This window comes from Elephantulus edwardii, unplaced genomic scaffold, assembly GCF_000299155.1.
Source record: "Elephantulus edwardii isolate Elephantulus edwardi_28Jun2011 unplaced genomic scaffold, EleEdw1.0 scaffold00055, whole genome shotgun sequence".
Lineage (NCBI taxonomy): Eukaryota > Metazoa > Chordata > Mammalia > Macroscelidea > Macroscelididae > Elephantulus > Elephantulus edwardii.
In genome coordinates this window covers 7,964,336-7,977,436 of record NW_006399805.1, presented here as the reverse complement: position 1 = coordinate 7,977,436, position 13,101 = coordinate 7,964,336, and the positions used below count along the sequence as shown (strand labels likewise).

Below are 13,101 nucleotides of genomic sequence, written 5' to 3'. Positions count from 1 at the left end.
CACACCCATCCCAATTACCCCAGTCACTGAATCAATCCACCTCACATAGAGGGCCTTCTCTCCTGCGCTGTCCCTCCACCCTCCGAAGCATGATGTCCTTCTCCAAGGACTGGTCCCTCTTTATAACATGTCCAAAGTATGTTAGACGGAGCCTCAGAATCCTTGCCTCCAAGGAGCCGCCCGGTTTAACCCTTTCCAGGATGAATCTGTTTTTCCTAGCAGTCCATGGTACTCTCAATACTCTTCTCCAGCACCACAGCTCAAAAGGCATCAATTCTCCTTCTATCCTCCCTAGATACTGTCCAACTCTCTGATGCATAACAAGTGATTGCAAAGACCATGGCCTGTATCAGATGCACCTTAGTCTCCAGAGAGACACTATTGCTCTTCAGTACTTTGGAAAGGTCTCTAACAGCAGACTTTTCCATGGCAATATATCTTTTAATTTCCTGGCTATTGGTGCCGAGAGTGTTGACTGTGGAGCCAAGCAAACGAAAGCTGTGTACAATCTCAATCTCTTCACCATCCATCCTGATGTTGCCAATTGGTCCAGTGGTGAGAATCTTTGTCTTCTTGACATTGAGCCTCAATCCATATTGGAGGCTGCAGTCCTTGACCCTCTGCAGCAAGCATTTCAGGTCCTCCTCAGTTTCAGCAAGCAGGGTTGTATCATCTGCATAACGCAGATTGTTAATAGATCTTCCACCAATCCTGATGCCACACTTCTCCTCATAGAGCCCAGCCTCTCAGATAATCTGTTCTGCATACAGGTTGAAAAGGTATAGAGACAGGACACATCCCTGGCGTACGCCCTTCACAATTTTGAACCATGCAGTGTTTCCTTGCTCTGTTCTGATGACTGCCTCTTGGTCCAAGTATAGGTTTTGCATGAGAACAATCAAGTGTTCTGGGATTCCCAGTCTTCTCAGAGTCAGCCACAGTTTGTTATGATCCACACAGTCAAACACTTTTGCATAGTCAATGAAACACAGACATTCCTCTGGTATTCCCTGCTCTCAGCTAAGATCCATCGATTTATAGCACCTAAAATCTGTTGGAGGGTCAACTGTGAGTCAATTTCAGCTCAAAAACAATGAGAGTAATGAGTTCAGGCAAAACAGTAGGTAGAGAATACAGTCACTGTCCCAAAAAGAATTGGTTGACGTGTGGCCATTTCAGTAAGTAGCATGTCCTCAATAAAAGTAATGGTACTAAAGAAAGTCATCTAAGCTGCATGGAAGGCTCTATAAAACAGTAAGATTCTAGGAATTTATGCAACATCTGAAAATGTTTCAACAAACAGATCCAACCTTGCACGTCCTAACTCCTCTGTGCCTAGAAATTTGGAAGACAGTCAACTGACTGGACGAGATCCATGTTGTGCTTATTAAAAAAAGTATTATCTAACAGAATGTGTACATTATTGAACATTACTATTAATAATTTATACAATTAAAGTCTTTCTAAAGATAACTCAAGAAAAGTACAGCAGTACATTGACAGGGAACAGCCAGAAATCCAAACTGGATTTAGAAGAGACCAAGAAACTAGGACTATCATTGCTGATGCCAGATGGAATAAAGAAAGATGTTTACTTATATTTTATTGGCTGTGCATTTATTGATGTGGATCATAATAAATTGTGGATTATATTGTGAGGTAAAGGAATTCCAGACCACTTAATTGTGCTTGTATGGAACCTATACATAGACCAAGAGGTGGTCGTTTGAAAAGGACAAGGGGTCAGTATGGTTTAAAATAAGATATGTGTCAGGAAATATCCTTTCATCATGCTTACTCAATCATAACCCTGAGTAAATAATCTGAGGGGCTTAACTGTATGAAGAAGAATGTGGCGTCAGGACTGGAGGATGACTCATTGACAAGCTTGGCTGCAGATGGCTTTTTGCTTGCAAAAAGCAGAGAAGATTCACTGAAAAAAAAAATCAAAGACTGCAGTCTTCAGTATGGGTTACACTTCAACCTACAGAAACAGAAGTCTTCACAGCTGAATCAGAACCATCTTGATTCGTGGAGAAAAGATTGACATTGTTAGCATACTTGGGGTCAAAATCAGCACCCTTGGAAATAGCAGTTAAAAACACATCAAACAGTGCATCGGGAAAATGTACTACAAAAGACCTCTTTTCCAATTTTCTAAAACAAAGATATGACTTTAGGAACTAAGGTGAGACTGACCAAGACAAAGTATTTTCTGTGGCCTCTTATACATTTGAAATACATTTGAAATACAGACAATGCATGAGAAAGATTAAAAAGTAATTGATGCCTTTGATTTATGATGTTGGGGAGACACACTGAATATGTCTTGGACTTCCAAAAAAAACCAACAAATCTATCATGGGTGAAAGACAGTCAAAATATGTCTTAAAAGCAAAAATGCCTTTGGACTTGTTACCAAGAGGGACCAGTCACTGGAGGAGGACATTGTCTGATAAAGTGGAGAATTAATGACAAATATCTTTAACTAGAGAGGTTAAAACAGTAGCTACAGCAAATAGTGGAAGCATCGGAAAGATTGAGAGCGTGGTGTGGGACCACATAACGTTTCGTTCTGTTACATATAGAATTGCTGAGTTAAAGCCGACTTAGGGGAACCTGAGTGCAATAATGTTATCATCAGATGCTGTCAAGTCTGCTCAGTAAGTCTTACTCACAGTAACCCTGTACACAGCAGGACAAAACAGTACGGATGCATGGGGGTGGGTGGTGTACACATCATCATTAGTAAAGGAGCCGGTGGTGGTAGTTGTTGTTGTTATTGTGTGCCGTTGAGTCTGAACCGACCCGTAGCTGGCCCTCCAGTGGGTTTTTTGAGGCAGTAAATCCCGCAGGTGGAGATTGCTCATCCTTCTCCCATGGAGCACCTGGTGGATTTGAACTGCATGCCTTCAGGGTTGCAAGCACAGCTTCTAGGCAACCAGAGCTCTCTTCAGAGAGTCAACAAAAATAAGCAAACCCTCAATGACATGGGTGTTACAATGGACTCAGACCTGGTAATGGTCATGGAGGCGGCACAGAGCAGGACACAGTTCTGCTATACCTGAGTCTCTGTGAGTCAGGGTTAACCTGATGGCCACCAGGAGCAATGTTTCTGTGTGTAAAAATATATCTATATCAGAAAACCCACTGAAAGGTCAGCTATGAGTCAGTTCTGGCTTGATGGGCCGTAACAACAACATAGCTATTCCTATATTTTACATATACTCCAAATAATCCCAAGATGTAGATTATTAGTTTGTGAGATGAAAGTCACAAATGAGGTGCTTAACTTCTCCTCACCCCTAATCTGCTAGAGTTGAAATGAATCTAACTTGCAGAATTTGGCATTGAGTGTCCTTAAAGCTAGCATTCATTTTCCAATTCTAATGATTATGCAGAGAAAGCTCTGGTAAAAATCATCTGGGGTGGAGGTCAAGATGGTGCAGTCAGATTGAGGCTGTTAGAGGCAAACATGCACGGAGTATAAGCCTGGAGTTCCTGACCGACTTCAGCAATTTTGATCAACTTCTGTTATTGATTTCATGATACTTTGAGGCAGCAAGCTCTGCCGAGGTCATAAGTGGTGCAAAATTATTGAAAACAGGGCCATCCTTCTCCCCTTTTTTTGACATTAACCAGAAACCTGGAATGAGTGATTCGTAAGAGAACCTGACATCAGTAATTATATCAATAAAATGATGTGAAATTGGTTAGAAAACAAATCTTAACTAAGGTAGAAACGTAAATTCATTGTGCATTTCCTCTGCTAGTGTGACCAGGAAGGAGCCGTTCTTGGAGTCTCGGTCCTGGCACTGGGTGGGGGTTCGGCTCAGGGCAATTTTCTGAATCCCCTCTACTCCCAGTTCACTCATAGATCTGGTGTCTATATCTAACAGGGATCCTATTACTCTAACCCAGAACCCCATGGTGAACTGGACCTTGTGGACCCAGGACCTCATGGTGACTGGAACCTTGTAGACCCAGAACCCTATGGTGATTGGGACCTTGTGGACCCAGGAACCCATGGTGACCAGGACCTTGTGGACTCTGGACCACATAGTGACCAGGACCTCATGGTAGCCGAGACCTCAGTCCTCGGCATTAAATCTGAAGGTGGAGTGGTATTGGAGGCTATGCTGATAGAGAGAGCTTCCTTGGTTATGTGGACGTGCTTGGCGTGGCCTATGAAGCTCCTTCTCTGGCCACTGGTTATGGTGCATACTTGGCTCAGCCTCTGTTAAGAGATGTTCTGGAGAAGCAGACAGTGCTAAGCCAGACAGCGGCCCGAGAACTAGTGGGATGATGCATGCAAGTGCGGTGCTATCGAGATGCCCATTTTTATAATCTGTTTCAAATCGCCACTGTAACAGAAAAGGGCGTTGAGAGAGGGACCACTGTCAGCAGACACTAACTGGGATATTGCCGGTATGATCAGTGGCTTTGAGTGTATGCAGATGCACTACCCGGCACTGAAGTTGTACCCTTCTTTTAACTTTGAACTTGGTTGATTCGGAAGTAAGTTTTTCTTTTGTGAAATAAAGACATCCTTTGTAAAGCTAAAAAATCCCCACAAAAACCAAACCAAAAAAAACCTGTAAAAATCATTTTTGTCCTGGGTGTCCATTCCGTAACTCGAGGCTAACTAATATAGATTTTTAGTTACTCCTGTTTTGCATTTCTTTTAGAGGCAAGTTAAAGTGAACTTTATTTTAAGACTGTTCATTAGGAATACTTGTAGGATTATTTATGGAAAAATCAAGCCAGAAATAAAGATATTAACATTTTTGTTATCTTTTAGAAGGCAAACGTTTTCATAGTTTGGGATTCTGTGTTTAACGAGGAAGATGATATACTTCATTTGGTTGGATGCTGTCTCGCTCTTCTCCAAGTGACTAAATCATTCACACTGGAACTGTTGCTTGTTGTGCAACTGAAAGTGCCATCATTTGGAACGGGACAAGTTAGTCACTTAATTGGTGCTTGGAATCCTGCCCTTCCTCACCTCACGGCACTGGGACAGTGCCTGAGAAAGTGCACTGAATGTATTCCAATCCATTAGCATGTAGCCATGTGGACGATGCTGATGGCCACTAGAGGTGAAGTTAGGTCTCACTGAGCCATCTGGATTAATGAGATCATCACTCTCTGAAGATATTAAACACATCAGACTTTACCCTGAGATTGGACGCTTACATTGTGCTGCCTTATTGAAACCACTTGAATTAGTTACAGGAATTGAACTTTGTGTAACAAGGTTGAGGAAATGCACTTAAGAGTCTAGAGGAGGCAGCACCAAATGTGACTTGGGAATTCCTGGTTTTCCATGAATACGCAGACATGGATCACCAGGCTTCAAAGGATGACAACTCTCTCATAATTCATGTCCAGGAGAACGCAGCGCTGACAGGTTCTCTAGGAAGGCTTTCCTGGCCGAGACATGCTGCCTCCTCTCTGGGCTCTGAGACTCAAGCAGCTCTGGGGACACACCTCTCCCTGGCTAGGGCTCTCGCTTTGACCGCATCTCCATCTTGAAGCCCTGGTTGACAGCTCTTCACCTTTCAGTTTGTGGGTCCCTCCCTCAAGAATGACTTTTGGCTACTTCTATCGAGCTGTCCCTCAGAGCACTTCTCTGCAGGGGAAGGATGGACAGTCTCCTCCCGTGCAATTTACTGCCTCTGAAAACCCACTGGAGGGTCACGTTTGGGTTTCTTCTGACTTGACAGCACACCACCACCACCACAACAACAACATGACACAGATAGTGTCATACTGTATTTTCAGGTATGTTTCCTGCTAGTCCAAACTTTTGTCACCATGTGACAAAAGTATGTCTCACTTGCTTTGATGTCCCTAGTACCCAGTGACCATGTCAATGAGAGCTTCTTCCAGTTGTGGGTGGCTTAGCTGAAGGACGTTGTGGTGGCTGCATGCTGTTGAGTTAGTTCAGACTCACAGGGACCCTCTATGGAAGCAGAACTGCCCGGAACATTTTCTAGGCCGTAATCATTCAGAAGGCACATTACTAGGTCTTTTCTCCAGAGAAGTAGTGGGTGGGTTTGAACCACTGACTTTCCAGTTAGCAGCCAAATGCCCAACCACAGTCCCACAAGGGATCCTTAACTGAGGAATAAGGACCCGCTGCCTCATAGCAGCACTACAGGACAGAGTAGAACAGCTTCGTCAGGCTTCCAAGGCTATGAATTCTAATGAAGGCTGACTGCCTCCTCTTTATTTCCTAGAGCTGCTGGTGGGTTCAAACCACTGACCTTTTGGTTAGCAGCCCAATGCTTTAACTCACCACAACACCAGGGCTCCTAAATTGGAAGGTTATGTACAATAAATAAAAGATAATAATGTTAGGTGATAATATATACACTAACCTGCACCAAACCAAACCTACCACCATCAAGGCAATTCCACCCCATAATGACCTGGTAGGTTCGGGTAGACCTGTCCGCAGGCTTTCCAAGCTGTCAACCTTTATAGATGCAGATTGCCGTCTATTTCTTCTGTGGAGCAGTTAGTGGATTTGAACTGTTAACCAGGAGCGAAATTCTTTAACCACTGAGCCAGTTCTATTTCCAGTTGCTGTCTAGTAGATCCCGATTCAGGGGGATCCCATGCGTATCAGAGTAGAACTGAGCCTCTGAGGGTTCTCAGTGACTGAGTTTTCAGAACCAGGTGACTTTGGTGCCTGTGGGTGAATTTGAACTGACAACCTATTGGTTGACTGCTTAACTGTGCCGCCCAGGAACTCTACTTTTTTAGGTTTACTTATTTCATTGACGATAATTTATTTTCATCAACACATGCATGGCATCAGTAAGAGTTGCTTCTTTCTTAAGTTGTTCTGAGACCCAGAAGGGCCCTTCCAGAAAATTTTCTAGCTCTTATAGAAAAACTCTGTTGCTGATATTTGAAATCCTGGTCGTGTTTCTTCGAGCATCACAGCAACATACAAGTCACCACAGTATGGCAGAATGACGGACAAGAGCCATGTTCATAAAAACAAACTATAAAACAAACAGGCAGGCAAATATTTAAGAAACATTGTTGTTGTTGTTATTGTTGTTGTTGTTGTTGGGTACTGTGAAGTATGACTCATAGCAGCTCCATGAACCAAAGATCTGAACCCTGTTCTATCCTGCTCTATCCTTATACTTCCCGACACACAAGAGTCCATTGCAGCAGTGACTGTGGCAATACACTTAGTTGAGCGTTTTCCTCTCCTTCACTGACCCTCCACCCTTCCCAGCATCGTGTCCTTCTCCAATGAATAGCCCCTCCTAGCAACATGCCCAAAGTATGTGAGGCAAGGCTTCATCATTCTTGCCTCCATATGAAATGAAATAAAACTACAAAACCACTTCTCCAAATGGTCTGGCGTGAGACAGTGTATCTGCTAACCGGGCCAAAGATTGGAGTTGTTGGGAGGTGGAGACGGGTCAGAGTTTCTGCTCATCTGAGCGGTGACAAGGCTTCAATATGCAAGGCAGGCTATGGCTATCAGCTCTTCTGGCCCAAGAGTGTGTCAAGGGGCGGGACACCCTGTCGGAGGCAGAGTTTCTGCTGGCCTCAGAGAAACCTAGGCTAGGCTGCCTGGCTCCAGATGGTGTCTTGCTCGTCGGAGCTATGAGTGGACTGATAGGCTGCTTAGAAATGGCTAGAATAAAGAGACAGGCCCAGGCCCACCTGAAATGTGCAAGGATGGTGTACACTGCAGAGGGGGCATTGCTTCAAATGTGGCTGCAAGAGTGTCAGCATTTGGATATACAGATAACACAATTCTGCGTACAGAAAGCAAAGAACACTTGAAGCACTAACTGGAGATGATCAAAGACTAGAGCCTTCGATATGGATCACATCTCAGTATCAAGAAAACAAAACTCCTTATCATTGGACCAATAAGTAACATCATGGCCGGTGGAGAAAAGATCAAAATTGTCAAGGATTTCCTTTTACTTGGATCCATAATCAACACCCATGGTGAAAACAGTCAAACACATCAAAAGATGTGTCCCTTTGGGGAAATCTACTGTCAGGGGACTCTCCAAAGTGCTAAAGGATATCAAATTTGAAAGCTAAGATGTGCCTGGTCCAAGCCATGGGACTTTCACATGCCTCTTATGCATGTGAATGTTGGACAAGGAATAAGGACGATAGGAGGAGAAGTGCTGCCTTTGAACTGGTGTTGGCGAACTGTAGGTGCCGCAATGGTGCTGCACAGGGCATGGTGCTGAGCTGTGCACCGTTCACAAGGTCGCTGTGAGTCATTGCTCACTTGGCAGGACCCTGCAGGAACAAGGAAAAATGGAAACTCTTTCTTGTTTTAACTGGGTTCGTTCTTCGAGGCCCATAAAGAAGCCTCATTTGAATATTTTCCAAACCACCAGTTATTTGAAAAACACCATGTTAGTTGTTGGTATATGATTAATGACTGTGGCCACCAGTGTCTTGAAAAGGTTCTGTGGTTGACTGTGGCCAGCGTTTTTCATTTCTCGTCATAATTGATTTTTAATTGCATTTTAAGAAAAGATATATATATATAAAATAAATGACCCAATACTAAAGAATCTTATTTTGTCTTGGTTTCATAAAGCAAGGAAGAGTAAATGTAACTGAAAGTGTTGTTGTTGTTTGCTGTTGTTTGCCTTCAAATTGAGCACGACTCATAATGGCCCTATGAATAAAAGGCCTGAAGCCCCTCTACAGCTATCAACATTTATAAAAATTCAGAGTTTCCGGAGGCAAGTTGTTTAGGAAATGGATCTCACTCCTGCCTCTAAACCTGTCGTAATGTTATTGGTTGAGTCGCCTGTGATGCATAGCAACCCTATGTACAGCAGCTCTGAACCCTTCCCTTTCCTGAGCCAGTCTCACTAACTCTGACACACCAAAGTGTCAAAAGTAGTACCTGGAAAAGCTCGGGTCCAAAAAAGGTCAAAATCGGCACACAGATCATCAGACAGAATATCCTGAAGAAACAGAACAGATTGTTGACACGACTCTCCAAACAGGAGACCTGGCAGCCGAGGGACGAGCCCCATGCCTGCCTTCTGTCTGTCTGGTCTAGCTGATAACCCACCATGCGCTTTCGGCTTTGGGTTTTCTCTCGGTGTAGAGCACTGGGCTCCACAGCACAGAGTGGCTGTTTAAGAGAGATCTGTAGAACAGAGCTTCAGAGTAGATGAAGTGGGCTTTCAAGATCCCTTCTGCGAAAGTAGTGGCATTTTGGGGGGTAAAATTTGCAGACCTTTACCCGGTTTCCTTGTCTTGTGCTAACCATGTTGTAACAGTGAAGATCTTCAAGGTTGTCACTTGAGGTCCTGTCCACTCTTAATAACATGAACTCTGCTATGCCTCTTCATCCAATCAAAAGTCGCCAGGGATTGCTTTAGGTAATCGGCTCACTTTCTGATGAGATATGACTTGGAGAAAGCCTCCAGCCTTCAGAATGAGCCAATGGGACAACAAGGCAAGTGAGCAAAGGCAGAAGATTGACGTGGATGCTTTCAGAATTGCATGGCGTTTTATTGGGACAACATATTATAGGGAAGTTATGTATTTCACGTCTTTTCTCATCCTCAGAATCCAATTGGGAGATGTCTGTCGCTGCTGCTTGTTTCATTTTTTTGGTGGCCGTCGAGTTATGTAACCGATGGGAGCAAATTCCAAATTAAACCACTTTCCATCGAATGCCTTTGCATTAATGTTGTTTCCTGGGTGTTCCGCCAGGCTTCTGCCTCTTGGACTGTAGAGCCCAAATGATTTCTCAGGGCCCTTCACAAGCAGGAGAACAGATGGAGCTTTAGAGTTTGGCCAAATGTGAAAGAAAATTCTCCATTACATTTTTACTCAAACCCCTCCACATTTAATTAATTTGAAACCTGCATGCAAAGTTGGTAGAAAGCCTGGCCTGTGTATCAGCACCCCTTGGCTTTCTCCATCACTCCCTCCCTCCTCTGTCCTGTCTTCCGATCAAGCCTTTGTTTTGAGGACAGTCCAGGTGTCTTGACCTTTAATGGAGTCTTTGAACCTTAGAATCACCTGACGAGATTGTCAGTGCACAGATTCTGAGACCCCACTTTCTGGAAAGTCTCACTCAGTAGCTGTGGGGGGTAGGCTGAGTCCAGCAAAGTTTTGTTCTGTTGGACTCAGGGTACCTTTGGGTTGGAGTTGACTCAACATTATCTCACAACACAGCACACCAACCTCCCAGCTGAACCCTGGCCAGCATGTTGGGGCAGCTGACCTGACCCTCAGGGAGGAATGGCAGTGAAGTTGTTGGGTCTGCTGCATTTGTTGCCCTCAGAACTCTGAGATTTAAAGATGGCATTGACCAGCGGACCTCTGGGATTTGTATTTACTTGTACCTGCGTGGTATAGGTAGCACTGAGAAGGTTCCCTCCATGTGTGCAGGCGGTGCCCTGGCTCTGCCTCCCTCTGCCTGCACTGCCGTGTTGCCCTCTGAGATTTTTGGGGTCTCTTCCATTTGTGAAGCAGGCAGGGAGGGGGTGAAGGTGGGGAGATGACCTAACCGTCTGCTTTTAATGAGATCTCTATCACAAACCTACCTTTACTCTCTCACAGAAGCAAATCCAGAGAAATTCAACAGTCGTTTTCGGAATAAAATGTTTTATGCAGGGGTAAGTATGGAGTTCACTCTATTGCTACCATTACATATCATTTCGTACCTATTCACTCTTCATTATAGAGATGCTAATGACAGTGAAAATAGTCATGACTCTCAGATGTTCATAGGGACCTGCCTCTCTGTGATGAATACATAATATCTGGGCTTCAGAATGAAAAAGTGGGAGTGGGTTTCCTAAGCTGATTGTCAGAAAGAGAGTTGGTGTTCCTCTTCTGGGAACCCGAAATCCCTTGGGGTTCCGCAGTGCCCTGAGGACATGCTAGTGAGGAAGTGGCGTGAGAAGGAAACATCAAAGGGCTCGTGGAATCCAGTGCTGGGAGTTGGGGACAATCCCTCAAGGCAGCAGAGAGGGGGCTGTGGTGAGCATCAGCTTTCTCCAGGGCACCAACACGTGGAGGTTCGCAAGGGAAACTGAATGAACAAGCGACATTTTTCATGAAAGCACGAGTTTTAACAGGGCTGCTTCCACCCTCCTCCTTCTCTTCGATAACACCCTCAGGGGTAAGTGACCAGAGGCAAGAAAGGACCTCTACAATCCTGATGGAGAAAGTGTGGTTTGTGTCACCACTGTCTGGCCAATCCCAACCCTGCCGGTTGTCTTTGAGATGACACAGCCCCTAGCGACCCTGCAGGACAGACTGGAACCAAGGCTGGACGCTCTGTGGAGCAGAGGCCTTGTCCTTCTCCGAGGAGGAAGATGTTGGGTTCAAACCAGATGAAAGCTTTGCTCACAGAACCACCCGGCCACCTTGTCCACTCTATGAACACCAAACCCCAAGCCACGGAGTTGATTCCCGTTCCTAGTGACCCTCTCTCAAGTCCCCAAGGCTGTAAATCTTGGCCTGAGAAGACTTGTTGTCTCTTTTTTTGAAGAGCAGTTGGGGGGGTTCAAACCCCCAACTCTACCATTAGCAGTCCAACGTGTAACCTTGTGCCCCAAAGGCTCTTGATCCATTATTCATAAAAACACTGAGCTCACAACTGTGGAGCCAGTTTGGAATCATGCCAACCCTCCACTGGCTTGCCAGGGCTGGAGATTTTGTCAGGAGACCATTTTTTCTCCTGCAGTTGGATTTGAACCACAAACATTCCAGTTAGCAGACCAACACAATACACTGCACTACCAGGGCTGCTTCTACCCTGTGTAAAGTCACAGTCCAGCCCGCTGCCGTGAAGTTCATTCCAAGTCACAGTGGTCGTCCTCCAGATTTTTAAGGCTGTCTCTTCTAAAAAACTTTTTAAAAATTGTGATTTCAACGAAAGTTTGCAGAAAAGTTGGGTATCTCAGTCATTCAGTATTGCACATTTTCCTCCCTTACCCCCCCCCATTAGCTTTTTTTTTTTTAAATCATTCATTGTTGCATCATTTTCTCCACTGTTATAAAACAGAACTGTCATGATTGGGGGGAAGCTAAGAAAAGAGGGAATAAATAATGAACACTGCTTTGGAACAGATGAAGAAAAGAACTGTTTAAAAGGAATACGTGATTACGTGTTATTTGTGTGACAGGAGTCCAGAATAAGAGGTGCCGTGGCTCTAAGTCTTTATGCCTGGACTTTGCCTGTCTTTTTCTTAAGAAACAGTTGGTGGGTTTGAACCACCAGGCCTTAGGTTAGGGATCCTTACATGCTGCACAGAGGAGGTGAAATTAAAGGGTGCTGCAGGAGGCATGTGCAGTGACAGCTAAGCAAACCAGGAAGGCCGGGCCCAGATGGCAAAGGATATTTTTACACAGCCCGTCCTTGGAAATAACCACAATTTTATTCTCCTCCTGTGATTTTCGATTCTGCTGTCCAGTGAGTATAAAACCAGAAAGTATCCCACTTAAACATGACCGCAGGGTTCCACTTAGATCAGCAAGGAAGGAGGGCTAGTTTCACGATTTTTAATGGTTTGGAGTCTTTGAGTACAGAAGCATGGATTTGGCATAACAGCATAATTAAGTAGTTCCCCCCCTTTCTCCTTTTTTATTTTTTGTGATATAGGCCGCCTTTTCTGATTTCCTCCAGAGGAGTTCTAGGGATCTGTCCAAACACGTTAAAGTTGTTGTAAGTATTGAATATATTGATTATTTAATTTGAAGATAAGTACATACACAGAAAATGAACCTTCAGACACCGATTTGTGTATTGAAGTGAACTACTGAATGTATAGATCCTTAGAGATAGTTTACTATCTTTTATTTGACCATTGTTTTCTTGGCACTGGTGGTGGATTTGAACCACTGACCTTTTGGATGGCAAATGAGCTCTTAACCACTGCACAATCAAGACTTCCTGTTGGTACAACTTTTCCACTGGAACCCACAGAATTGTCACTTACAAGAACCTACAGGTCTTTGTTTCCTGTATTCTTGCTGTTGCTTTGATCTGTCACTACGTGAATTCATATATAAGGCAGATTGTACGTGTGAACACGTGTGTGTGCGTGCGCGCGCAGACAG

General features: G+C 44.3%; 1 protein-coding gene across 1 annotated transcript in view; it reads left to right on the top strand.

The window, feature by feature from the left end:
- The window catches only part of DGKI (diacylglycerol kinase, iota), a 341,252-nt gene that overhangs the window by 146,704 nt on the left and 181,447 nt on the right, over positions 1–13,101 (top strand). Inside the window, exons 16-17 of the mRNA XM_006887211.1 lie at positions 10,594–10,649; positions 12,644–12,706. Of these exons, the coding sequence (XP_006887273.1) occupies positions 10,594–10,649; positions 12,644–12,706 (119 nt within the window). The remainder of the gene's footprint in view (positions 1–10,593; positions 10,650–12,643; positions 12,707–13,101) is intronic.